At 47.7% G+C, this 25639-nt stretch overlaps 1 protein-coding gene across 4 annotated transcripts in view; it reads left to right on the top strand.

Moving 5' to 3' along the window:
• Positions 1-20669, top strand: part of ZNF541 (zinc finger protein 541) — a 37033-nt gene extending 16364 nt beyond the window's left edge. For 3 of the 4 annotated variants that reach the window (XM_029237065.1, XM_029237071.1, XM_029237076.1), the window contains 13 exons: positions 1653-3489; positions 5257-5315; positions 5522-5681; positions 5839-6006; positions 6899-7223; positions 12816-12879; positions 13495-13637; positions 14041-14144; positions 15377-15452; positions 16007-16095; positions 19363-19503; positions 19687-19868; positions 19986-20669. In XM_029237065.1, the coding sequence (XP_029092898.1) occupies positions 1653-3489; positions 5257-5315; positions 5522-5681; positions 5839-6006; positions 6899-7223; positions 12816-12879; positions 13495-13637; positions 14041-14144; positions 15377-15452; positions 16007-16095; positions 19363-19503; positions 19687-19868; positions 19986-20148 (3511 nt within the window). In that variant the 3' untranslated portion in view covers positions 20149-20669. Of the gene's footprint in view, positions 1-1652; positions 3490-5256; positions 5316-5521; positions 5682-5838; positions 6007-6898; positions 7224-12815; positions 12880-13494; positions 13660-14040; positions 14145-15376; positions 15453-16006; positions 16096-19362; positions 19504-19686; positions 19869-19985 lie in introns of those variants that run through there. The other variant, XM_029237083.1, reaches the window with a different exon arrangement.
• Positions 20670-25639: the final 4970 nt, after the last annotated feature.

The following is a 25639-nucleotide window of genomic DNA, read 5'->3' as shown; positions in this document are numbered from 1 at the left end:
ATGTAGGAGTCTGGTCAGGACGTCTGTTTAGGGGGCTGCTGGGGGCTGGGCGTGTTCCTGGTTCTTTTGCATCCCCTCCCATCCACCTGCACCACCCCCCCCACCGTCGGGTGTCCCAGGTGTGTGCGACCTGTGCTCCTCCCACGGCCAGTGTTTGTGGGGGCAGGGCCTACACCGCCCCGGACAGCCCACCCTCCCCAGCCTCCAAATTCACTCCAGTGAGGAGAGCGCTGCTGTGATTTGCAGACAGGACTCTTGTGCTTTAAAAACACACTCCAGAGGCAATTTTGTCACGGAGGGAGTTGGGCTAACTCTGTAGAGAAATTTTCAGAGTCCCTGGTAGGTGTCTGAGCAGAACAGATGTGCACTCCGTGAGGAATATATGTTGGGAGAACACCAGGGCGTGAGGGGTTCTGAAATGCCTGTTTCTAGAACATGGCAATGGAGTGTTCACTCTTTCTTTTCCTTTTTTAATTCCCCCTTTTTTTAACTCCATTTTTTTTTTAACTTGACTTTAAAAAGCAAGCTCAGTATAAGAGTTAGGAGCAGAATTCTGTTTGTTCTTCATGTCTTAGAAATGATAAGCTTTTCTTGCTGCTGAGGGAAGAGAGACAGACTTTCAAACCAAGAGACTTGTAAGTGGGAGAGGACGATCCCTTGCATTTTTACAGCTCGCCCAGCCTTTACTGAGGGTTTCGATGAATCCTGCTTTCATTTTATCCTCTCCCCTCTCCCCATTAAGGATGGGAAATGATTTACTCCTGTCACAAGCTGGTAACAGTTAGGGCTAGAAAGTGGTTCTCCGGATCCCCTCTCTGCTGCTTCCCTCAGGTGGAGGCCAACGGTCCACATTTGGGAAAGGGTTTTATTATTTATTGGGCCACGTTGATTAGAACCATCCGGAGTAGGATTGTTGAGAACCCAGAGGGTGATTTACCCATTTGTTTATATTTATAATATATTAATGTAGATATAAGTATGATGTAAATATAATAACATACTTGCATTCTTTTATATTTGCAGAAATTATAGGCAAATTTGGCTTTTTTTTTTTTTTTTTTGCTGTGGGGCTCCCAGGTAGCTGTCTAGAGGAATCCTATGGGAAGGCAAAGACTCCTTTGTTCAAGGAAGGATCATCCCCAAGTTAGCATTTCCTCAAGTGCGTTCTCAGAACTCTGGTTCTCTGGTTCTTGGGGATGCTAAAAGGGGCTATTTAAAAAAATGGTTTTGTGGGCAAATAAGTTTGAGAGACACGGAAATTTAAACAGATATCTCTTTATCTACTCTGTGGCTTTTCAGTTTGCTACTATGAACCTACAAGAAGTAAACAGTGTTTTTTCAAAACTTATTTGCCAGCTGAGCCCAAGTCCTCAGGGAGCAACTCTGGGGACTAGTGTTCCTTAGGAACCCACTTTGGGGAACTCTGACTTGGCTCCCACTGATTTTTTTAATCTCAGATTAGGGGTTTGCTTAAGGGTGAGGGAAAGGGCTCCCCCTTCCAGATGGCTTTGACTGTAGCAGGGGTCTTTCCTCATAGGGTCTGAGCACAGTTTCTGAGTTGCGCTGCTGCTGCCCCCGGGGACACGCCTGGGTTCCTGCAGTGGGTGACCCACGCCGAGACACCCGCTAACTTCCTCCTCATGTGATTCCAGGACGGGGCACATGCTCACCCACCAGAAGACCAAGCCCTTTGTGTGCACTGAGCAGGGCTGCAGCAAGAGCTACTGCGACTACCGCTCCCTGCGCCGGCACTACGAGGTCCAGCACGGCCTGTGCATCCTCAAGGAGGCCCCCCCGGAGGAGGTGGCCAGCCAGCCCGCACCCGCAAGCCTGTGGTCCCTGGTGCCCCCGGAAGCCCCATCCCCCAGCTCCCTGTTGCCCAACCGAGACCTCCTGCGCTGCATCATGAGCAGCATCGTCCAGCAGAAGATCCCTCCTGCCGGGCCAGCCCCGGGAGGGCCTTCAGACAGCGGCGACGGGAGGAACACGGCCTGTTCCTGCCTGCCCTCGCCAGGGCCCTCCTTCTGCGGCCCAGCCAGCACCCCGGCGGCCCCAGGAGCCCTGGGCACTGAGGTTCCCGAGGAGCCCCGGCCCCCACAGAAGGAGCCTGCGACGGACGTGTGGACGGCCGCCCGCTCGCGGGCAGTGGAGAACAGCGGCCCTGACCCAGCCAAGCCGGAGCTGCCGCTGCTCCAGCCCCCATCATCCCTGGAGGGCTGGCCCGAGGGCGCTCCCCTGCCCACCTGCCTGCCTCTGTTCCGTGGCCAGACCGTCCCCACCAGTTCCCAGCCATTAAGCCACAGTTTCCAGTGGCTCCGAAACCTGTCGGGCTGCCCTAAGAGCAACGGAAACAGTATGTTTATTGTCCACAAGCCCTCTGCAGTGCTGTCCTGGGAGGGCTCCGAGCCTGGCCCCAGGCTCAGCAGTGACTCCCCTGCGGGGCAGCCCTCACCCAGCCGGGGCACCAGTCCGGAGGACACGCCGCCCTTCCCTCCCACGCTCCTGAAGGCACCGGAGGAAGCCTCGGGTGACCCCAGATATGCCAGCACCAGCGGGGAAGACGACTCCTCGGCTTCCAAGAAGAGCAAGTTTGACTGCAACCCCTTCTCGTGGCAGAACCCTGGTGAGTCTGGCCCCCAGGACGGCCCGAAGTCCGGCAGCCTCCCGTCGGATGCCACGCCGCTCTTGCGGCAGCTGTTCCTGAAGTCTCAGGAGTCTCTGGTGAGCCACGAGCAGATGCAGGTGTTCCAGATGATCAAGTCCCAGCGGATCTTCTCCCACACCCAGGTGACCGCTGCCTCTTCCCAGCTTCCCACGCCCGACGGCAAGCAAGTTGCCCTGAAGTCACTGCAGGGGCCGTGGCCACAGCAGCCCCCACCTATGGCGCCCACTGTTGACTCTCTCCATGCTGACCCCGTGAACCCTGAGCCAGAGGGATCCCTAGCCTGCAGGAGAAAATCCACACCCGCTTTCCCCACAGAGGCCTCCCCCAGCAGCGTGAGCCAGGATACAAAGGGAAGACCAAAAGTGGCTGCTGCTCCACCTGCCCTCACAGCGTCGTCCCTGGACCCCCCTGGGAACCCAGACATCTCCTCTCTGGCCAAGCAGTTGAGATCCTCGAAAGGGACCTTGGACCTGGGGGACATCTTCTCCCCCGGGGGCCTGCGTCAGACCCAGTTAGGAGGGGAGGAGCCATCCAGAGCCCGCCTCCCAGGGAAGCAGGCCCAGGCTGAGAGTGGCATGGCTTCCGGGGCCACGAAAGGTGAAAAGGGCCCAGCCTGCTCCCGGGGCGGAGGCTACAGGCTCTCCTCTGGCAACTCCAGGGCCCAGCGCTTTTCAGGCTTCCGGAAGGAGAAGGTGAAAATGGATATGCGCTGTGCGGCTTCTCCAAGCCAGGTAGCCATGGCTTCCTTCTCGTCGTCGGCCGGGCCTCCAGCGGATCCCCCCTGGGACTCCAAGTCCAAGCTGACGATATTCAACAGGATCCAGGTACCAGGGCCCTCTCACGGGACCTGACCATGCAGGAGGCAGAGTCTCGTCCTTACCTGTTTCCGCGTTTCTAACTTGTCCAGGCACTGTATTTGACCTCAGCAAATCCTCTGATGCAGTTTGTTTACAGAGGGGGGAATGAAGGTCCAGAGAAGTGATGGTTCCTCCCATCACCCTCCGCCCTGCAACACACACACACAAAACAGAACAGGGCTTTAGAGTTGTCAGAGACACTTTGTGTCATGTTTCTTCACTAAACTTTTTCTATTTGCTTTCTTTCTGCCTTTCGCTTCCTTTTGGATTTGCCTCCTTCACTTCTTCTGAGAATGTAAAGGCAGAGCTCCTTTGCCCTTGATATTCATACGTGAAATGCTGTGTCTTTTCTGGTTGTGAATCACAGGTCCACAAGTCCGACTTGGCCCCTGCTGCAGGCCTGGCACCAGTCTGCCCTTGTGGAGCAGCTTGGGTCCTCCCACATCGTGCCCACGAGGTCCTGGGCGCAGAGAGCTCGGCCACTTCTCTTCGTGATGTTCCGAGGTCCAGCATCCTTCCTGTCACACCACAGCTACCTCCTCCTCTTTTTTTTTTTTTTTAACAGCTTTAATATTCACGTACCATCTAATTCACCATTTTGAAGTGTACCATCCAGTGGTTTTTAGTATGTTTACAAGGCCATGCACCCATCGCCACTCTTTGCCAAAACCCTTTCATCACCGCAAAAAGAAACCCCACACCCTTGGTTGTCACCCGCAATCTCTCCATCCCTCCCAGCCCCTGGCAAGCATGAATCTACCTTCTGTCTCCATGGATTTGCCTATTCTGGACACTTCACGTGATTGGAATCATAACGCTACATGGCCTTTTGTGTCTTTTGCTTCTTTCACTTAACAGGATGTTCTCAACGTTCATCTGTGTTGAAGCATGGATCAGAATTTCACTCCTTTTTATTGCTAAGTAATTTGTCCATTGTATGGATACACCATATTTTATTTATCCGTTCATCAGCTGATAGATATTTGGGTTGTTTTCACTTCTTGTCCATTGTGATAACGCTGCTATGAGCATTTGTGTACAGATTAGTGTTTAGACGTATGTTTTCATTTCTCTTGGGAAATACCTAGGAGGGGAATTGCTGGGCTATAGGGTAATTCTATTTGAGGAAGTGCCAGACTTTTCCAAAAAGCTGTGCTGTTTTATATTCCTACCCAGAGTGTATGAGGCCTCCAGTTTCTCTGCATCCTCACCAACACTTGTTATTGTCCAGTTGGTTCTTTTTATGACAGCCACCTTAGTGGGTGGGAAATGATAATCTTATTATGGTTTAATTTGCATTTCCCCGATGGCTAATACTCCTGAGCATCTTTTAATTTGTTTATTGGCCATTTGTATATCCTCTTTGGATAAGTGTCTATTCAGAGTCTTTGCCCATTTTTAAATTGGGTTGTGTTTTTATTATTGAGCTGTGAGAGTTCATTACGTATTATAGATACATAAACATACATAATCCCTTATCAGATACATGATTTGCAACTTTTTTCTCTTATTCTGTCTTTTCACTTCTTGATGATGTCCTTTGAAGCACAGAAGTTGTAAGTTTTGATGAAGTCCAATACGTTCTGTCTTTTGTTTGGTTTTGGAGTCATCCAAGAAACCACTGCCTACTCCAGGGTCACCAAGAATTACACCTGTGTTTTCTTCCAAGTCTTATAGTTTTCACTCTTGCATCTCATTTCTGATATGTTGGCTCAGATGTATTTTCGTCTTCAGGGTGGAAATATCTACCGGCTCCCCGACCCGATGAAGGAGGAGAACATGGCAGGTGGCTGGTAAGTTCAGAAGCCCCTCGGGAGTCCTCTGGTGGCTTTGATGTGCTGGCTCTGGGGGAGCGAGCTCTGGATGCTTCACTCCTGAAGGGGCGAGCACCAGGCCACGGAGAATCGGGGGCATCATCTCCATTTCTTAGGGTTCGTCCAGAGCTGTCAGAGGATCAGTGTTTGGGGACGGAGTCCCATTCTCCCTTTTTTCCCCACAGTAACCAGCACAATGGTGGTCCCACAGACTGGGCAGAGCCAAGGAGCACTTACGTCTGCAAGAATTGCAGCCAGATGTTTTATACAGAGAAAGGGCTGAGCAGCCACATGTGTTTTCACAGCGACCAGTGGCCGTCACCTCGAGGGAAGCAGGAGCCGCAGGTGAAGGGGCGCGAAGCTGCCATTCATCTCAGGATGGAGCCGTCCTCCTGCGGGGAGCCTGGCTGGGGGCCAGGAGTCAGGGCTCTGCTGCTCTGGAGGGGCCCCTTGCTCTCTACCTATTGTGTCTCTTAAAGGGCTGGCTCTTCTCTGTGTGTAGGTGTGTGGCATGGAGTTTTGCAAGCCACCAAGACAGGTGCTGAGGCCGGAGGGGGACAGGCAGAGTCCCCCGGGAGCCAGGAAGTCCTTGGACAACATGACCGCAGCCCCTTTGGTGGTCCCTGTGTCGGTGCCTGTGGCTCCAGCGAACCATCCCCCGGAGAGCAAGGTGGGTGCACTTCCTTCCAGCTGCTTTCCACCTGCCAGTGGGAGCTGTGAGAAAAGCCCCCAAATCCTGACTCCAGAAGAGCTTGGTTTGCGTGTTCATTCATCCATTCAGCCTCCAGTGAACTTCCTTTGTGTCTGGCCCTGTGCTGGGCAGGGCTGGGGACACTGCAGCGACCACAACAGGCCTGCCCCCGTCTCCTGGGGCTCCCAGCCCAGCGGAGTAGAGAGACCCATCCCCGGACACTGACGACCCAGAACGGGCCGGGCTGGGAGAGGGAGCTTTGGGAGCCCCGGGGGCACCAGAGACCCTGCCTGAGGAAGCGGGTGTTGCAGCTGAGAGCTGGAGGATGAGGAGGGGTAAGATGGGCAGAGAGGAGGGGAGATTGCGTGGAGGTAAGAGAGAGTGTAGCAAGCTCAAGCCATCGTCTCTTCAGCCTGTGCTGGAAGACCCCACCTGGAGAAGTTCATGCTGGACTCGGGGACGGGGTGCATGGAGCCCACTGTTTGTCTCGCAGGAGCTGCTGTCATTTTGAGGAGAACAGGTTTTCCTTTTGTCATGCTGTTGCATCCGTCTGGCCCCCACACTTTAAGTGCCAGTCACTTTAACAACGGACATGAGTTTCCAAAATGGTCTGAGTGAGGGCCTCTCCTTGGGGGGTGTGGGTGCCTGAGAAGGCTCCAGCGTCAGATGTCGCCCAGCTTAGGGTCTGGAGTCTGGCTCAGGCGTGGTGGCCCTGCCCGGCTTCCTGTGCTGAGGACTCTGGGCACGGCCATGCTGGGTGTGCGTCTGGCTGGTCAGTACCCTTTCCCACTCTCAGGCCATCTTGAGGACTGAGCTCTGGGGCCGGTGGCCTCAGGTGACCCCTGTGGTTCTGAAGTCTCTTCTTCTCCAGGGACAGGAGAAGGACGGGGAAGAGAGAGACAGCAAGGAGAGCAGGCAACACAGGAAGCGGAAGAAGCTCCCCCGGCCCAAGGCACTGCTCATCCCTCCTCCGCCCTCCACATCTGGGGAGCCGGGCCCGGGAGGGTGCCACCAGAGCTGCCTGCGCTCGCCCGTGTTCCTGGTGGACCGCCTCCTGAAGGGACTGTCCCAGTGCCCTCCCTACACGCCGCCCCCAATGCTCAGCCCCATCCGGGAGGGCTCTGGGCTGTATTTCAACACTCTCTGTTCCACATCTGCTCAGGCCCGTCCCGACAGGCTCATCAGCGCCATGCTTGGTGAGTGAGGTTGATCGCCCCACGACGGGCCTGCGGGGGGCCAGACCCCCGCCCCCTGTAGAATTTGGTCCAGCCATTCTTTCTGGCCTACGCCTGGGTCTGGTCTGGGGGTCCCGTTGCTGTTCGGAACTATCCCAGGACCATCTGGGACCAGCAGCCTTCTAGGTGCTTATAATTTTGTAGCCAGAAAGAAAATAGACGCCATTTAGCCTAACCACCCTTCTGCCTGCCCTTTCGAGTAATTTTTTAAACAGCTTTATTGAGATATAATTCACACGCCATATGAATCACCCATTTAAAGTGTACAGTGTTTTTTTTTAGTGTATTCTTAGGATTGTACACCCATCCCACAGTCTAATTCTAGAGCATTTTCATCACCCCAGAAGATTATATCCACGAACGGTTACACACAGGCCCTGTAGCCCCCAGCTCCTCAGCCCTGGGCAACCACCAGTCTACCAACCTACTTTTTCTATGGGTCTCCCTATTCTGGACATTTCATATAATTGGAATCATACAATATGTGATATTCTGTGTCTAGTTTGTTCACTTAGAATAATGTTTTCAAGGTTCATCCATGCTGTAGTATGCATCAGTGCTTCATTTCTTTTCATGGATGAATGATATTCCATTCTCTGGACAGACGACATTTTATTTATCCATTCATCAGTTGACGAGCATTTGGGTTGTTTTCGTCCCTTGGCTATTGCAAATAGTGCTGTCAAGAACATTTATGTATAAGTTTTTGTTGGACATAAGTCCTCATTTCTCTTGGGTATATACCTCAGAGTGGAATTGCTGGGTCAAAGGGTAACTATGTTTAACCGTTTAAGGAACTGCCAGACTGTTTTCCAAAATGGCCGGGTCATTTTAAATTTCCACCAGCGTTGTATTTAAGTTCCAGTTTCTCCACATCCTTGCTAACACTTCTTATCTGTCTTTTTTATTATAACCATCCTAGTGGGTGTAAAGTGGTAGCTCATTGTGGGGTTTTATTTTGTTTGTTTGTTTGTTTGTTTTGCGGTACGCGGGCCTCTCACTGTTGTGGCCTCTCCCGTTGCGGAGCACAGGCTCCGGACGCGCAGGCTCAGCGGCCATGGCTCACGGGCGCAGCCGCTCCGCGGCATGTGGGATCTTCCCAGACCGGGGCACGAACCCGCGTCCCCTACATCGGCAGGCGGACTCTCAACCACTGCACCACCAGGGAAGCCCTGTCTTGGTACCTTTATGGAAAATCAGTTGACCATAAATGATTTGAGATTTTTCTTCTTTTTTAATACAGACATTTTACAGCTATAGATTTCCTTCTGAACATTGCTTTAGCTACATTTTGTAAGTTTTAGTATGTTGTGTTTTTATATTCATTCAGCTAAAGTCTTTTCTAATTTATCATTCCACTTCTTGTTTAATACACTGATTATTAAGGAATGTATTGCTTAATTTTCACATATTTATGAATTTTCCAAATTGCTGCCTTTTATTGATTTGTAATCTAATTCTCTTGTGGTCAGAGAACATACTTTGTTTCTTTTTAAATTTAATTTATTCAATTTATTTTTATTTTTTTGGCTGTGCTGTGCGGTTTGCAGGATTTCCGTTCCCCCACCAGGGATCAAACCCATGCCCCCTGCAGTGGAAGCGTGGAGTCCTAACGACTGGACCGCCAGGGAATTCCCTTAAATTTATTTTAAAATTTAAAATTTATTGAGGCATGTTATATGGGCTAGAATACGGTCTGTCTTGAAGAATGTTCCATGTGAATTTGAGAAGAATGTATTCTACTGATGTTTGGTGGAATGCTGTATTTTGTCTGTTTTGTCTAGTTAGTTTCAATTTCCTTGTTCATCTTCTGCCTAGTTGCCCTATCCACTGTTGAAAGTATTGAAATCTCCAACTATTATTTTTTAATGGTTTATTTCATCCTTCAGTTCTGTCGTTTGTTGCTTCATGTATTTTGGGGCTCTGTTTTTAGGTGTGTATATGTTTGTAATTGTCACATCTTCCTCATGGCTTGACCTTTTATTATTATGATGTGATTGTGATATCATTTGACATTATTAGAATAATTTTATCATTATCTCTAGTAATATTTTTTGTTTTAAAGTCTAATGTGCCTGACATTAGTATAGCCATTCCATTCTCTTTTATGGTTGTTGTTTGCTTGGTATACATTTTTCTCTTCTTTTACTTTCAGCCTATTTGTGTCTTTGAAAATAAAGCATGTTACCTATAGACACCATTAGTTGGATCATGTGTTTTTTTTATCCAGTCTTACAAACTCTGCGTTTTGATTGGTTTGTATAATCCATTCTTGTTTAATGTTATATTGATATGGTTGGATTTACATCTGCCATTTTGCTTTTTATTTTCTATATGTTACATGTCTTTTTCTCCCTCTGTTCCTCCTTTCCTGCTTTCTTTTGTATTAAGTGAGTATTTTCTAGTGTTAACATTTTAATTCCTTAATTTTTCACTTTTTCTTAGTCATTTCTTAGTGGTTGCTCTAGGACTTAAAATATATGTCTTATCAGAATCTGTTAGGATGTGTAATAACTCATTAACAATGAAATATAGAAACACTGCTCCTATCTAGCTCTATTCCTTCTAACTCTTTTGCTATTATATGTGAGAGACCCAGTAATACCTTACTGGTCATGTTTACTACTTTATATAATTTTATTTCATGTAAAAACCTGAGAGAATAAAGGAAAGCAAGCATGATTTATAGAGGTTGTTATATTAACCTTCTTATTTACCATTTCTGATCTCTTCATTTATTCTTGTGGAGTTACTGTCTGAGGTGATATTCCTTTACTCCAATGCAGCTGTGCTCCTTGTGCAGTTACTGTCACATATATTATATTTCTATATGTTACAGGCCCACAATACATATTGTTTTATGCAGTTGTTTTTTAAGGCACTTAAGAAAAGAAATATGCAATCATACTGATTTTTATAGTTACCCAGATTTACTAGCGCTTCGCTTTTTTTTTTTTGGTTTGAATTCAAGTTACCATCTGATGTCATTTGCTTTCAATCTGAAGAACTTTCTTTAGTATTTATTTTTATTAGGGATATATAATTCACATACCATACAATTCATCCCTTTAAAGTATATAATTTAATGGTTTTTAGTATATTCACAGAGCTGTGCAACCATCACTACCATCAGTTTTCAGAAATTTTCATCATCCCCCAAAGAAGCCCTGTACTTATTAGCAGCCCCTCCTTTCCATCCTCCCCACCCCCAGCCATGGGTAACGACTAATCTACTTTGTCTCTATCGATTTGGCTATTTTGCATATTTCATATGAGTGGAATCATACAGTATGTGGTCCTTTATGAATGCCTCCTTTTAGTTAGCATGATGTTTTTAGGTTTCATCCATGTTGCAGTATGTATCAGTACTTTGTTCCTTTTTGCGGCTGAATAATATTTCACCTTTAATATTTCTTGTAAGACAGGTCTGCCAGCAACAGATATTCTCAGTTTTTATTTATCTGGGACTGTCTTTATTTTACCTTCATTTTTGAAAGATAATTTGCTGAATATAAGATACTTGGTTGACCCTTTTTTACTTTCAGTAATTTGAATATATTATCCCATTGCCTTGTGACCTACATCGTTTCTGTTAAGAAGTTAGCTGTTAATCTTACTGTAGTGCCCTTGTATGTAACAAATTGTTTTTCCCTTTTTGCTTTCAAGATCTTATCTTTATTTTTGCTTTCAACATTTTGCCTATGTTATGTCTGGATGTAGAGCTCTTTGTGTTTAATCTTTCTTGGAGTTTATAGAGTTTGCTGGATATACATACTGTTTTTCATCAAATTTGGGAAATTTTCAGCCATTAATACTTTAAATATTCTGTCCCTTTCTCCCCTCTTTCTGGTACTCCCACTACATATATATTGTTGCATTTAATGACATCTCACATTTCTCTGAGGCTCTCTTCACTTTCCTACATTTTTTTCTCTCTGTTCTTCAGATTTCATAGTCTCCATTGTTCTAGCTTCAGGTTTGCTGATCGTTTCTTCTGCCAGCTCAGATCTACTGTTGAGCCTTATTTTGGTTATTGTACTTTTTTAATCCCAGAATTATTTCCATTTGGTTCTTTTTTTTTTTTTTTTTTTTGGCTGCATCGCACAGCATGCAGGATCTTAGTTCCTCGACTAGGGATCGAACCCGTGCCCCCTGCAGTGGAAGCATGGAGTCTTAACCACTGGACCGCCAGGGAAGTCCACATTTGTTTCTTTTTAAAAAATAATTTCCATCTCTTAATGGCATTTTCTCTTTGATGAGAAATTTTTATTTTACTTTAATTCTTTAAGCATGGGAGCCGGGGGAAGAAGAAGCCCCCATCTCCTTGGCTGCACCTACCTGGGTAGAGCTTCCATTACAAAGAGCTGGGGGCTAGGTGGGTAAGGGAGTGGGCCATGGCTCCAGTGACACAGACTCTCACTGATCTTACCAAGGTTTAGTAGATTTTCCTGAATGAGTATTTCTTAAAATGCTGTATGCCTTTAGGACAACTTGCAGAGACTTTAGCTTACTGTTCTTTTTTTTTTTTTTTTAATGATTTTTATCAGTAAATTTGTTGTCTTGCCGAGTTCCTTACTCTACTTTTTCAGAAGTCTTATCCCCCTTCCATGCAATCTTTTCATTTTATTTTATTGTGATGTGAACAGTTAACCTGTGATCTACCCTTTTAACAAATATTTAAGTGTGCAATACAGTATTGTTGACTATAGGTACAACGTTATACAGCAGATTTCTAGAGCTTGCTTAATTGAAACTTTATGCCCATTGATGAGTAACCTCCCATTTCCCACTCCCCCAACCCCTGGTTACCCCTATTCCACTCTTTGATTATATCGATGTGAATTCAACTACTTTAGATACGTTATATAAGCGGAGTCACGCAGTATTTCTCTTTCTGTGACTGGCTTGTTTCCCTTAGTATAATGTCCTCGGTGGTCATCCATGTTGTTGCATATTGCAGAATTTCCTTTTTTTAAGGCTAATTGGTATTTCATTGTATGTTTATATCACATTTCCTTTACGTGCTCATCTGTCAATGGACATTTAGGTTGTCTCCACATCTTGGCTATTGTGAATAGTGCTGGAGTGAACATGGGAGTGCAGATATCCTTCTGAGGTCTTGACTGTGGTTCTCTTGGATGAATACCCAGAAGTGGGTTTGCTGCAGGATATGCTGGTTCTACTTTTAACTTTTGAGGAAACTCCATACCATGCAATCTTTTTTTTCCTAATTTTTAATTTTATATTGGAGTATAGTTGATTTACAATGTTGTGTTAGTTTCAGGTATACAGCAAAGTGATTTCGTTATACATAGTCACACATCTATTCTTTTTTAGATTCTTTTCCCATATAGGTTCTTACAGAGCATTGAGTAGAGTTCCCTGTGCTATACAGTAGGTCCTTGTTGATGATCTATTCTATATACAGTAGTATGTGTATACCATGCAATCTTGAAGAGCCTGCTTTTAGCTGCTCTGGAAAGGCAGGCAGAAAGGGCCTCGCGGGGCAGTTCTAGCCAGTCCTCTTGAGGCTCTTCTTTGGGTGTTTTCCAGATCACGTGGACAGCTCTTTTGGCATCTGTGTGGTGAAGGACAACACCAAGATCAGCACTGAACCGTGAGTTGGAACAGACTTAGAACCTGAGGGTCCTTCCAAAGTGGGGATGCTTTTACCCTCCTTGCATTCCAGTGTCGGTTTTTCCCAAGGGAGCCTTCATCATGGGAAAGTCAGGTCTACATCCAGAGCCTCTCTAGGAGAGAAGTGGTGGATTTTTCCAGGTGTTTCTCCAATATTCCTTCTGTCCAGACATACCATAGTTGGATCTCTGTGGACAGAATGCCCAGCACCCTGGGGTTCTAGGTAGCATTGGTGATGTCACAATGAGATACTCTTTTATAGCCATGGACTGTGGCTAGATGGATGTTACCTTGGATGTAGAAGCATACCAGGTATCAGCACATACCTCCTCTGTCCTACCCCAAACGCCTGAGGCCAGAAATCTGGCAATGAAGCGAACTGGAGGAAGGAAGAGAGTATCCCGCAAGAGGTCTGTGGAATACCTGTGCGTGTCTATTGGGGTGATGGGCACTCCCGGTGTCTGAGAGATGGCCGAAGGGTTCCACAGAGCAGGGCTGTGGCCTGAGAGCAGGGCTCACCGCACATCTCTCTTTTATTTCCCATCTTGGTCACACACATATGTCTTGTATGTCTGTGTGTGTGGCCTCATTTCAGACACATCAACATTGGAAGCCGGTTTCAGGCTGAGATCCCAGAGCTCCAGGACAGATCATTGGCTGGAAGTGACGAGCATGTAGCTTCTCTGGTCTGGAAGCCATGGGGAGATGTGATGACCAACCCAGAGACGCAGGATAGAGGTGGCTGAGACTTCGGGGCCAGGTTCCCAAGGGCCCTCCTCCATCTCCAAGGGGTTTCTCCTCCCAGTTCTCACCTTGACCAAGAAGCAGTGACCCCCGGGCGGGGGTGGGGTGGGCAGAGCTGGCCTTCGGTGCAGTACTGCTTTGCTGTGCTGCAGTCCCTTGCGCCACCTCTCCTCTCACCCAGTAGCTGGCCAGGCCATCGAGAGCAGGTGCCAGGAGCAGGGTTTCTGCCTGTCCTCCTTGTCCCTCCTTCCCTCAGCCTGCTTTTAACAGAGAGGTGAGGGAGATGGTGACAGGGCCCCCCGCCCACTCTGTGCTGTCGGGGAGGTTTCCTCTCTGGCACTTGCTGACCCTCTGTGTCTCCTCTCCTTCCCGCTGCCGGGCTGCCTGCTGGAAACAGTGACCGAGCTCTGCAACGTGGCCTGCTCCAGCGTGATGCCGGGCGGGGGCACCAACCTGGAGCTCGCTCTGCACTGCTTGCATGAAGCCCAGGGCAACATCCAGGTGAGGTGTAGGCGAGGGTGGGCTCAGAGGAGCTGTGGGAAGCTCCCTGCTCTCTTAGGGCCAGGGGCTCTAGGCGCAAGACACGTGCCTTCTACTTGGGGCTTTGCAGCTCACGAGAACCAAAGGTTGGCAACCCACCCTTCTCCCTGGTCGCTTTGGGACTGGTGGTGTCCTTGTGAATGTAGGGGAAATGCACACATACGGGCTCAATCAGTTATTTATCTGGGGTGACAGCAGAGCACCAGGGTTCCTCCAGCGTTACCTCATCTCAGCGGCACTGGGGACGGGGTGCCTAGCAGAAGCAACTCAGGGCCTGCATTAATCTGGTTTATTTACTGAACTTTAACTTTTTGATTAAAAATGGTGTGTGAAAACCTCTGATGCAACAGAAATGCCTCTGCCTCCTCCAAGGACCCTCCTCACAATCCTGAAGTTTAGCAAAGAAAGAAGTCCAACTCTGTGTAGTGGGAGAAGAAGTCACATCACCCGAGTTGGAGACCCAAGAGTCAGGGCTCTATGGTGCTTTTTCTCAAGCTGAGATGCAGTGGCTGGCACGTGGTGGGTGCTCAGCAGAGCAATCAGCACATATTTACTGGGTCCTCCTGATACCTGGTGGTGTCATGGTATCAGGCTGGGGCCAGCTCAGGGGCCCGTTCTGGGTGTAATGCTCTGCTGCCTCCATCTTGAAATTCTTAATCGTTTTTGAACACAGGGCCCCGTGTTTCCACTTTGCGCTGGGTGCTGCAAATTGCATAGCTGGTCCTGACCGGGGTTACGCTGTTGAGCAAGACAGATGCCCTCTCTTTGCAGGGCTTACATTTTAGGAGAGTGAACACATGAAATACATTTTTTAAAAGTGATAGATAATGATTAGTGCTATGAGGACCATAAAATGGGGTAGGGCAGGGGCAGTGCCACGCCAAACGCTGCTCCTTGAAGAAATAAGGAGCTTGTGCCAGAATAAGTCCACACTGTTTCCTTCAAGTAAATCTTGCTATGAAAAAGGTAACGTCAGCTGCACTCAACAGTACGCTTAGTGCTGTAGGCAATGTGTCCCAAGTGGTTCACGGCTGGTGGCCAGTCCACAGACCGACCACACTTTGAGTCGCCCTGGGGTAGGGGTGGCTTTGGGGAGGGCTGCACATGTTTTCTGAATGAATGAAAGAATGAAGGCGGGCCTCTACCTCACCTTCCCTCCCTCAGAGAGTTGCCCGCCACTCCTCTCGTTCCAGGTTGCCCTGGAGACCCTCTTACTGAAAGGACCCCAGAAGCCACCGACTCACCCTCTCGCCAACTATCACTACACAGGTAACTGGAGCGTGGCTGCCCACGTGGTTTTGGCCTGGCTGAGGCCCCTGCGAGCCAGTCAGTTTCCATGGCAAGCTCTGCCTCCAGGAGTTCTCTTGGGGCCTGCACCTGCCCTCCCAGAAGGGCCCATCCTCTCTGGGGGACTCAGTGGGTGCTGTTCTCTAGTTGGATCCAACCTTCCCCTTTCCACTGGTTCCCTCATGAGCTCTGCCTGGCCAGAAGGGGGGTGCCAGGTTGGGGCGGGTTCAGGTTCCGCAGCTGAGCACGCCAGCCCTGGAGTCAGGCAACCTGGGGCCCGCGCCTGCACTTGGCAAGTCTCTTAACCAGCGGAAGCCTCAAGTTGCTGCACCCGTCAAGTGGGGAAGGTCATAGCCCCTACCTGCTACAGTTTTTGTGAGGATTGTGTGCGGTAAAGCAAGTAAGGGGCTTAGCAGAAATCTTGGCATATAATTGGCGCTCGGTGGCCTGAAAAAGGAGGGGAGTCTGCACTTCAGCCGTGGCTGCGGTCCCAGAAGGAGAAACATCCTTCCTCCTCTTGGCTGTTTCTCCAATAGGTTCGGACATCTGGACCTCCACAGAGAAGAGGCTCTTTAAGAAGGCGTTCTGTGCCCACAAGAAGGACTTCTACTTGATACACAAGACGGTAAGGCGAACATGGCAGGCTGGTGTAGACAAGGCTCCCTCACACGGCCGAGGCGCTAAAACTGCAGGGCCTGTCAGGGGCCACACTCTGCTCATGCTGTGAACGGTTGACAACTAAAATGCCGTGGCTTTGAACAACCCCCACAGTACAGAAATGAATCCCACGTTCAAAATAAAGCCCTCCAGGCCCCTCCCCACAATCCTACTTCTGATTGATAACCTGACAGGCATTTACTGCCCATATGGATTTTACACACCTGTATGCACTTTCTCAAAAAAGGATGAGATCATATATTTAATATCCTGCTGATTATTTTGCTCTTTTTTTAACTTGATGTACGCAAAATTGCACATAATCAAAGTGTAAGATTTAATGTTTTTGACATATTTATACACTTGTAAGACCATCACCATGATCAAGATAATGAAAATATCTGTCACCCCCAAAAGTTCCCTCCTGCCCCTTTGCAACCCTTCCTTCCTGCCACCCGGGTCCCTAGTCAACTCTTGTCTACTTTCTGTCACTATAAATTTGTTTGCATTTTCTAGAGGTTTATATAAATGCAATAATCATACAGCATGTGATCTTCTTTGTCTGGCTTCTTACACTCAACATAATGATTTTGAGATTCATCCATGTTGTCGTGTGTACCCATAGTTCATCCCTTTATTGCTGAGGAGTATACCATTGTATGGACGGACCACCGTTCATTTAACCATCCACCTGTGGGCGGTTTCCAGTTACTGATGACTACAGATAAAGCTGCTCTGAACGTTCACGTACAAGTCTTTGTACAGACATGTACTGGGTTCTTTTTTTTTTTTTTTTTTGCGGGGATGGGGGTGGGATTATAAATACCTAGGAGGGGAATGAGGGTAACTTATAGTAGATGTATGTTTAACTTTTTAAGAAACTGCCAAACTGTTTTCCAAAGTGGCTATACCACTTCCCACTCCCACCAGCAGGTTGTGAAAGGTTCAGTTGCTCCACACCCTCGTCAACACTTGGTATGCTCAGTCTCTTTAATTTTAGCCATTCTAATGAGTGTACAGTAGCATCTGACTCCATTTTTCTAATGACTAATGATGCTGAGCATCTTTGTGTTTTTTTGCTATATGTGCACCTTCTCTGGTGAGCTGTGTGTTCATATCTTTTGCCTATGTTTTTATTGGAGTGACTGTGTTTTTATTGAGTTGTAGGAGTTCTTATTTTGTTCTGAACACCAGTCCTTTATCCAGATATATGCTTTGGAAATATTTTCTCCCAATATGCAATTTGTCAGTCTCCTAACAGTGTCTTTTGAAGAAAAATTTTTAATTTTGATTAAGCATAACTTATTAGTTTCTCTTTTATAGACTGTGCTTTTCGTGTTGTACCTAAGAAATCTTTGCCTAACCCAAAGTCACAAAGATTTCCCCCTATGTTTTCTTCTGGAGGTTTTATAGTTTTAGGTTTTATTTCTAGATTTATGATCCATTTTAAGTTTATTTTTGTATGGGGTACGAGGTGAGTTCATTTTTTGCATAGGGATATTTATTGTTCCAATACCTTTTGTTGGAAAGATCATACTTTCTCCACTCAGTTGCTTTTGTACCTTTGTTAAATATCAGTTGGCCACATATATATGCATCTACTTCTGGGCTCTGTATTCTGTTCCATTGATCTGTTTGTCTTTTATTAAGCTCTTCCCATACTGTCTTTATTACTGTAGCTTTATTCTAAGTCTTGAAAACAGAAAATGTTAGTCCTTCCACTTTGTTATTCTTTTGCAAAGTTATTTTTTGTATTCTAGATCCTTTTTATTTCCCTATGAATTTTAGAAATAACTTGTCAATTTCAAAATTAAAATTCCTGCTAGGAACTTGATTGGTACTGTTTTTGACTCTATAGGTCAACTGGGGAGAGTTGTTATCTTAACAATATTGAGTCTTCTGACTCGTGGACACGGTATATCTCTCTATTTAAATCTTTAATTTTTCAGCAATGTTTTAAAGTTTATAGTGTACAGTTGTTGCATATTTTTTTTGTCAGATTTATTCCTAAGTACTTCTGTTTTTTATGATGTTATAAAGAGTTCTTTTTTATTTCAGTTTCCAATGGTTTGTTGCTAGTATGTATAGAAATAAAATTGATTTTTATATTGATCTTGTGTTCTGAAGTGTTGCCAAACTAACTTACTAGTTTGGGTGACTTTTTTGTGGATTCCACTGGATTTTCTACATAGACAGTCATATCGTCTGCAAATAAAGACACTTTTATTTCTTCCTTTCCAACCTGGATGCCTTTACTTTTCTTCTTGCCTTGTTGCACTCTAGAACCACCAGTACAGTATTGAGTAGAAGTGGTAAGAGTGGAAATCCTTGTCTTGTTCATGATATTTGAGGGAAAACCACTCCACCGTTAGCTGTAGGGATTTTGTAGGTATCATTTATCAGGTTGAAGAGAAGTTCCTTCTATTCCTATTTTGCTGAGAGTTTACATCAGCAATGGACATTGGATTGTATCAAATGCTTTTTCTGCACCTATCAAGATGCTCATATGATTTCTCTTTTTTAAGTTTAATATGATGAATTACATTGATTTTAGATTGTTAAACCAACCTCACATTTCTGGGATGAGCTCCTCTTAGTCATGGTATATTGTCCTTTATATATATATAGAGAGAGAGAGTTGGATTCTATTCGCTAAAGTTTTGTTTAAAATTTTTCATCTATGTTCATGAGGGACATTGGTCTGTAGCTTTCTTTCCTTGTAATATCTTTGTCTGGCTTTGGTGTCAGAGAAATGTTGAACTTATGGAATGAGTTGCGAAGTATTCCTTCCTCTTCAGTTTTTGGGAGGGCTCTGCCTAGCTGTCGCGTAAGGCTACGAGGTATCCACCACGTAAGGACACTCTGCTTTAATTAGTCCCAGTCGGTAGACATGTGGCTCCACATGATGTCACAGTGAGCGTCCTCACGTGTACCTTTGTGTGCGTTTTCCTGGAGAGAAGCGCTCCTGGGCCAGCCTTGTTGCTCAGAGCGTGCAGAGCTTAGATGGTGTTGACTCTGGTGGCTTCTCTCTGAACTCCTTCATCCCCGGGAGGACTTTGTGATTCTCTGTCCCCTGTAGCAGAGGAGCATACCAAGCCGTAGGGGAGAGACGTTTCAGGAGGGCTTTCAAAACGTGGCAGCTGGCCCCATGGGGAGGGGATTTAGGGCGTCAAGGCCATACTCACTGCTGCTCCTGAGGCACTGTCCTTAGCCGGCTTCTGTCTTCCTCCACTAGGTCCAGACAAAAACTGTAGCCCAGTGTGTTGAATATTACTACATCTGGAAAAAAATGATGAAGTCTGACTGCGGCCGAGCCCCAGTGCCAGAAAAGAGGGCCAAGAGAGAGCCGGATGAAGCAGACAGGACCGAAGCGAAGGTAGAGGGTCTCGGGGTAGGGCTTCTGGAGTTCAGTGCGGATCTGGATGCCCAGTGCCCATCCAAGATGGGCGGGGGTGGGGGGGGTTGCACCCCACGACGTTTGTGCTCTGGACACCTGCTTCTCCCTTAGAAGGGCGGCAGGGCGGTCAGCACCCTTTCATCATCTCTGCCCCCTCTGCAGGTCACTCGTAGCCCTCGGGATAGACCCAGCCACCGTCCAATCCCCGAATTAAAGACAAAGACTGAGAGTTACAGGAGGGAGTCCACCCTCAACTCCAGCCCAAATGCCAGCTCGAAGCGGACCCCTGAGCTGCCGGGGAGCAGGGAGGGCCAAGGCTTCTTTCCCTGCCGGGAGTGTGAGAGGTACCGCCCTTTCCCTGGATGCTCCCACGCCGCCTGCCCTAAGCCCCCTGGGGTCCCCCCCTCAGGGCTACCCGCCTCCCCCTGCTCTGACCCCTGTGTCCTCTGGTGCCTCCTCAGGGTGTTTGACAAGATCAAGAGTCGAAATGCCCACATGAAGCGGCACCGGCTTCAGGACCACGTGGAGCCCATCGTCAGGGCAAAGTGGCCCGTGGAGCCCTTCCAGCCGGAGGAGGAGGAGGAGGGCGAGCTAGGGGCTGGCATCAGCCCTCTGCAGCGGTGATTCTGCGCAGGCAGCCAGTTGGGACGGGCACCTCCAGCCCTGTCACGTCTCCTTCAGCCACTCCAAGGCACCCCTCTGCCTCCCTGGCCCCGTCACTGTCCCCACCGGGCAGCCCAGCTTGCAGACATGAAAGCCATTAGGCCACGAGCAGGCAGGGGACGCACAGTAACCTGACCGCTGTGAAGGCCCTGTCAGCTGTGCCAGAGGCTCTGTTCTCTTTAGGTTAATAGTCTCTCACCTTCTTTCAGTTCCACTCCTTCCAGAGCAGAGAGACTTGGGGAGGGAAAGGTTAGATCTCGGTAGTTCTTCAATCTTAGCCTCAGTTTCGGGCTTTGGTTACATTTGTTAGATAAGGCCAAGATGTAGAGAATCAGTGGGAAATACCTTCAGATCTTCACCGTGTTGGGGCCCCTTACCGGGGGTTTCTCTGCCTTCGAATTCTGTCCCTAGTCTTGCCATGACTTGTACATTGTTTTTTTTGTACTGTCGACTTGTAAATCTTATTAAATTGGGTTCTTAAGCAGCTGTCTTATGGCTTCCCTGCCTGTTGATCCAGCAAAGGCTTTTGAGCCCCTGACCCTCCCAGAAGCCACAGTGATGAGTAAACTGAGTCCCTGCCCTGGAGGAGCCTCATACATTAATGCAGCCAGCATTTATCAAGCACCTACTGTAGCTGTGCCAGACAACGCCCAGTCCGCGTGATGGGGACATAGTGATGGAGGGACAAGGCCCCTCCCCTCACAGAGCTTACATTTTAGGAGCAGGAAGGTAGCAGTGATAAATCAGCAAAAAGGCGAGTTTAGATATCTATAGTGTGTGTGCTTTTGGCCGTAATAACAGAGTCGTCAGCGTAGGTTTAAGCTCTCAGGACACGTGGTGGTGCCAGTGGCTCCACGGTGAAGTCAAGGCCTGCCAGCAGTGGCCAGCGTCAGCAAGTTGGCTGCAGCAGCAGCAAGAATCCCCTCTTCTACGCCGAGCACCCAAACCTTCAGAGGGTGCAGGGCAGAGAGCAGCTCCCTCCCTTCCTTGTTCCCCTTTTTAAGAGTGAGGAAAGCTTGTAGCAGCGCCCAACAGAACGCCCCTCACGTCTCCTCGGCCAGAACTGTAGCCCGTGCTCTTTCTAAACTGATCCCTGGCAGTGGAAAGGGAAGTGGCCACCGTTATCCCGGACCTTCAAGATTTGTCTCCAGGACAAAAGCACAAGTTGTGTTCCCCCCTGGTTCTCCCCAGTTCCAGGACTGGGGAGAACCAGTGTGTTCCCTCAAATTTGTTGTCACCCGATCAAAACTGGAATCCCATTTGCCAGGAAAAGAAGAGGAAGCAGAAATAGCCACTGGGGAGTCAGACCTTGTGTCCACCACAAAGCGACATGAGGAAAGTACAGGAGGGGGCCAAGTTCGAGGGAGTGACAGGGAGTGGCAGACGCTGGTAGGTGGATGGCGCGGGGGTGGGAAGCCACACTGAGGAGGCTGCTGAGGCTGAGACCCGCTTCCTGGCCACGGTGTGGCAAAGCGCAGACTCTGCCACGGGAACCAGGGGAGGCTGTTCAAAGCTCTAGCTGCTGTGTGGGGGCCGTGGGCGGCGAGACGGGAAGCCTGGAGAGGAGCTGGAAGGCTCTCAGCGGAGACGGTGGCCGGGGCTGGAGTAGCAGTGAAGAGGCCAGAAGCACAAGGATTAGGGATCACGTTAGAAGTAGATTCAGACTTGCTGATGGGTCACACGTCACAGGGAGAGCTGGTAAGGAAAAGGACAGATCGAGGTTGGCATGGCAGGTTGGGGTTTGAGCAACTGAGTAGATGCTATTGACTGAGATGAGGAAGAGGGACACATCAGAGGATTGATGGCTTAAAGGCGTGATTGTGTCTATAGCTGTGTGCTGCCTTCGGAGGGACTGGCTAGGGGAGCAGGGTAAACGGTGGTGTCAGGAGGCTTCACAGAAGGGCCAGCTTTCAGCTCAGTAAATCTGAAAAGACGGGGAGGGAGGAGCAGAGGAGGAAGTTGAGTTTGAAGTGGTGCGGGCATTGTGGGTGGGGAAAGGACTCTGGCATCAGATGAACCAGAATTTACGGCCTGGCTCTTCCTTCTTTGCCACCTTGGGCAAGTCATTTTCCCTGTTTGAGTCTCAGTTTTCTTATCCCGTAACTGGGATGGAAAACGCCTACCCCCATATATCTGTTTTGTTTTGTTTTTTTAATGCCTTTAACTTTTATTTTTTTAATTTTTGCTGTGTTGGGTCTTCGTTTCTGTGCGAGGGCTTTCTCTAGTTGCAGCGAGCGGGGACTGCTCTTCATCACGGTGCGCGGGCCTCTCACTGTCGCGGCCTCTCTTGTTGCGGAGCACAAGCTCCAGATGCGCAGGCTCAGTAGCTGTGGCTCACGGGCCCAGTTGCTCCGTGGCATGTGGGATCTTCCCAGACCAGGGCTCGAACCCGTGTCCCCTGCATTGGCAGGCAGATTCTCAACCACTTCCCACCAGGGAAGCCCCCCATATATCTGTTGATGAGAAAAATGTAAATCGGATATTGGCAGGTGCCCCGTATGACCTGAGCACTCATGCTGTTGAGCCACTTAACAAGCACTCATGCTGTTGCTGTCACTGTGTGGGTCCCGCCCTCCATAACAAGTGAAGCCCGAGACACTGGAAATGAAAGTCTCTGGCTTCATGGTCGGGTGGTATATTAGTTATCTATTGCTGCGTAACAAATTAAGCTGAAACTTAACAGCTTTAAACAAATGGAAACTTTTACAATAGTGCTGCTTAGAGGGGCAGGGAACCCAAACTGTTCGTGGTTATCCAAACTCACCCCCATCTTATCTGCGGTCAGAATACAGTGTCAACCACAAGTGGGTGGTCCAGAAGAATCTCTGAAGGTAAGAAGAGAGTTGGGCAAAGGTTTCTTGTGAATTACCTCCCCCCAGCCAAACTCCACCCCCAGAAAACAGTGTTTTCTCAACCCCAAATTATCTGCATCGTAATCATGTAGGGGTCCTGTAAAAAATGCAAATTCCTGTACCCCACCACAGACTTTCCTAATCTGAATTATTGGAGGTAGGGCCCTGGAACTTAAATTTTTTTAAAGAAACTTTCTTAGAAGAATAGTTTATAGATATGCATAAAAGTTGGGAAGATGGTATAGAGAATTTCCATATACCCCACACTCAGTTTCCCCTATTATTATCTTACATTAGTATGGTACATTTGTTACAGTTAATGAACCAATATTGCCATATTATTATTAACTAAAGTCCATCCTTCATTCAGATTTCATTAATTTTTACCTCATGTCCCTCTTCTGTGCCAGGATCCTCCCAGGACACCACATTACATTTAGTTGTCACATCTCCTTAGGCTCCTCATGGCTGTGACAGTTTCTCAGACTTTCCTTGTTTTTGATGACAGTTATGAGAAGTCGTGGTCAGGTATTTTGGAGAATGTGCCTCAACTGGGGTTTGTCTTATTTCTCATGATCAGAGGGTGAGGAAGACCGCAGAAGTGAAGTGCCACTGTCATCACATGTTATTAAGGGTACACAGTATCAGTGTGACTTATCACTGTTGATGTTAAACTCCACCACCTGGCTGACAATGTTTGTCATGTTTCTACACTGTAAACTTAGTCCCCGCCCACAATACTCTCATCTGTGGAAGGAAGTCACTGTGCACAGTTCATGCGTAAGGTGTGAAGAGTCATGCTTCAACTTCTTGAGGGCAGAATAGCCACATAAATTATTTGGAATTATGCACGGCCATTTATTTACTTGTTCAGTCATTCATTTACATCAGCATGGGCTCATGGAGATTTTATAGACTGGGTTATTATCCAGTGCTACTTTGTTGCTCAAATTGTTCCAGCTTTGACTATTGGGAGCTCTTTCAGTTGGCTCTTGTGTCTCTTTGACATACCCCATTTGTGTGTGTGTGCGTGTGTGTGTGTGTGTGTATGAGAGAAAGAGAGAGAGAGAGAGAGAGAGAGACAACGAGATGGAGGCTGAGAGACTTCTGTTCTGGAACTACAAGATGCTCTAAGCACATCCTGTATAATTTCCTGCCCAGTCCTAGAACCAGCCATTTATCCAAGGAGCCCTGGTTACTTTTATTGGAGAACAGTATTAAAAACTAAGATCTGGGCACTAGGTGTGTTTGAACCTGAATTTTTAACACAGTCTCACCAGCTATTTCTTATTGAAACCAGAGTTAGAGAACCTCTGCTCTCAGTTTTGACTCCCGTCACTCAAGTATCAGCATACCTCAGAGGTACTGCAGGTCCGGTTCCAGATCACCACAATAAGGCCAGTCATAGGAGTTTTGTTTGTTTCTTTCCCAGTGCACATAAGTTATGTTTACACTATACTATAGTCTATTCAGTGTGGGGTAGCATTATGTGTAAAAAAAAAAAAAGTACATATCTTAATTTAATAATACTTTATTGCAGACTTCCCTGGTGGCGCAGTGATTAAGAATCCGCCTGTCAATGCAGGGGACACAGGTTCGAGCCCTGGTCCAGGAAGCTCCCACATGCCACACAGCAACTAAGCTCATGCACCCCAACTACTGAGCCTGCGCTCTAGAGCCCGCAAGCCACAAGTACTGAGCCCGCATGCCACAAGTACTGACGCCCGCGAGCCTAGAGCCCATGCTCCGCAATAAGAGAAGCCACTGCAATGAGAAGCCCACGCACCGCAACAAAGAGTAGACCCCACTCGCCACAACTAGAGAAAGCCCGCGCAGCAATGAAGACCCAATGCAGCCAAAAATAAATAAATAAATAAAAGAAATAAGAGAAAAAAGTCTCCAAGTATTTGGAAACTAAATAACACTCTTCTAAATAACTCATGGGTCAAAGAAAAAAATCAAAAATGAAATTATAAAAAAAAACTGCTAAAAAATGCTAACCATCATCTGATCCTTTAGCCAGTCGTAACAGTAACATCAAAGATCACCGATCACAGGTCACCCTAACAAATATAGTAATAAAAAACTTTAAAGTATTGCAAGAATTACCAAAACGTGACAGTGAGACATTAAGTGAGCCGACGCTGTTTGGGAAATGGCGCAGCTTGGACAGACTTGCTCAACACAAGGTTGCCACAAACCTTCAATTTGTGAAAACCGTAATTTCTGCGAAAGGCGAGAAAGCAAAGCACGATAAAATGATGTTCGCCTACTTCACTGGCCTTCCCAAACCAATTTCAGCGTAGGTCGACAGAGGGCGCAGGAAAAGGGATACCATCTTCCGTCTTACCACTTACGCCTTTCCAAGTGAAGGAGAACGTCAGGAGGTAAAGAGCGAAGGCGGGGACTAAACTCTGCGCAAGGGAACTGTCAAACCCAGGCGTGGATTGGCCGTGTCTTCCGGCATGGAGCTGTCACGTGAGGATCAATGGTCAGCTGACTACGGTCCAAATTCCGCCGGGAAGTGCAGACGGAGCCAAGAGCTGATGTTGATTGGTGGAGGAGGATCCAGAAAGGTAGCACCTCAAGGCGGGTCCTTG

This window comes from Monodon monoceros, unplaced genomic scaffold (genome assembly GCF_005190385.1).
Source record: "Monodon monoceros isolate NGI ecotype Baffin Bay Population unplaced genomic scaffold, NGI_Narwhal_1 Super_Scaffold_10, whole genome shotgun sequence".
NCBI classification, from domain to species: domain Eukaryota; kingdom Metazoa; phylum Chordata; class Mammalia; order Artiodactyla; family Monodontidae; genus Monodon; species Monodon monoceros.
Note: the sequence above shows the minus strand (reverse complement) of the source record. Positions and strands in the feature narration are given on the sequence as shown.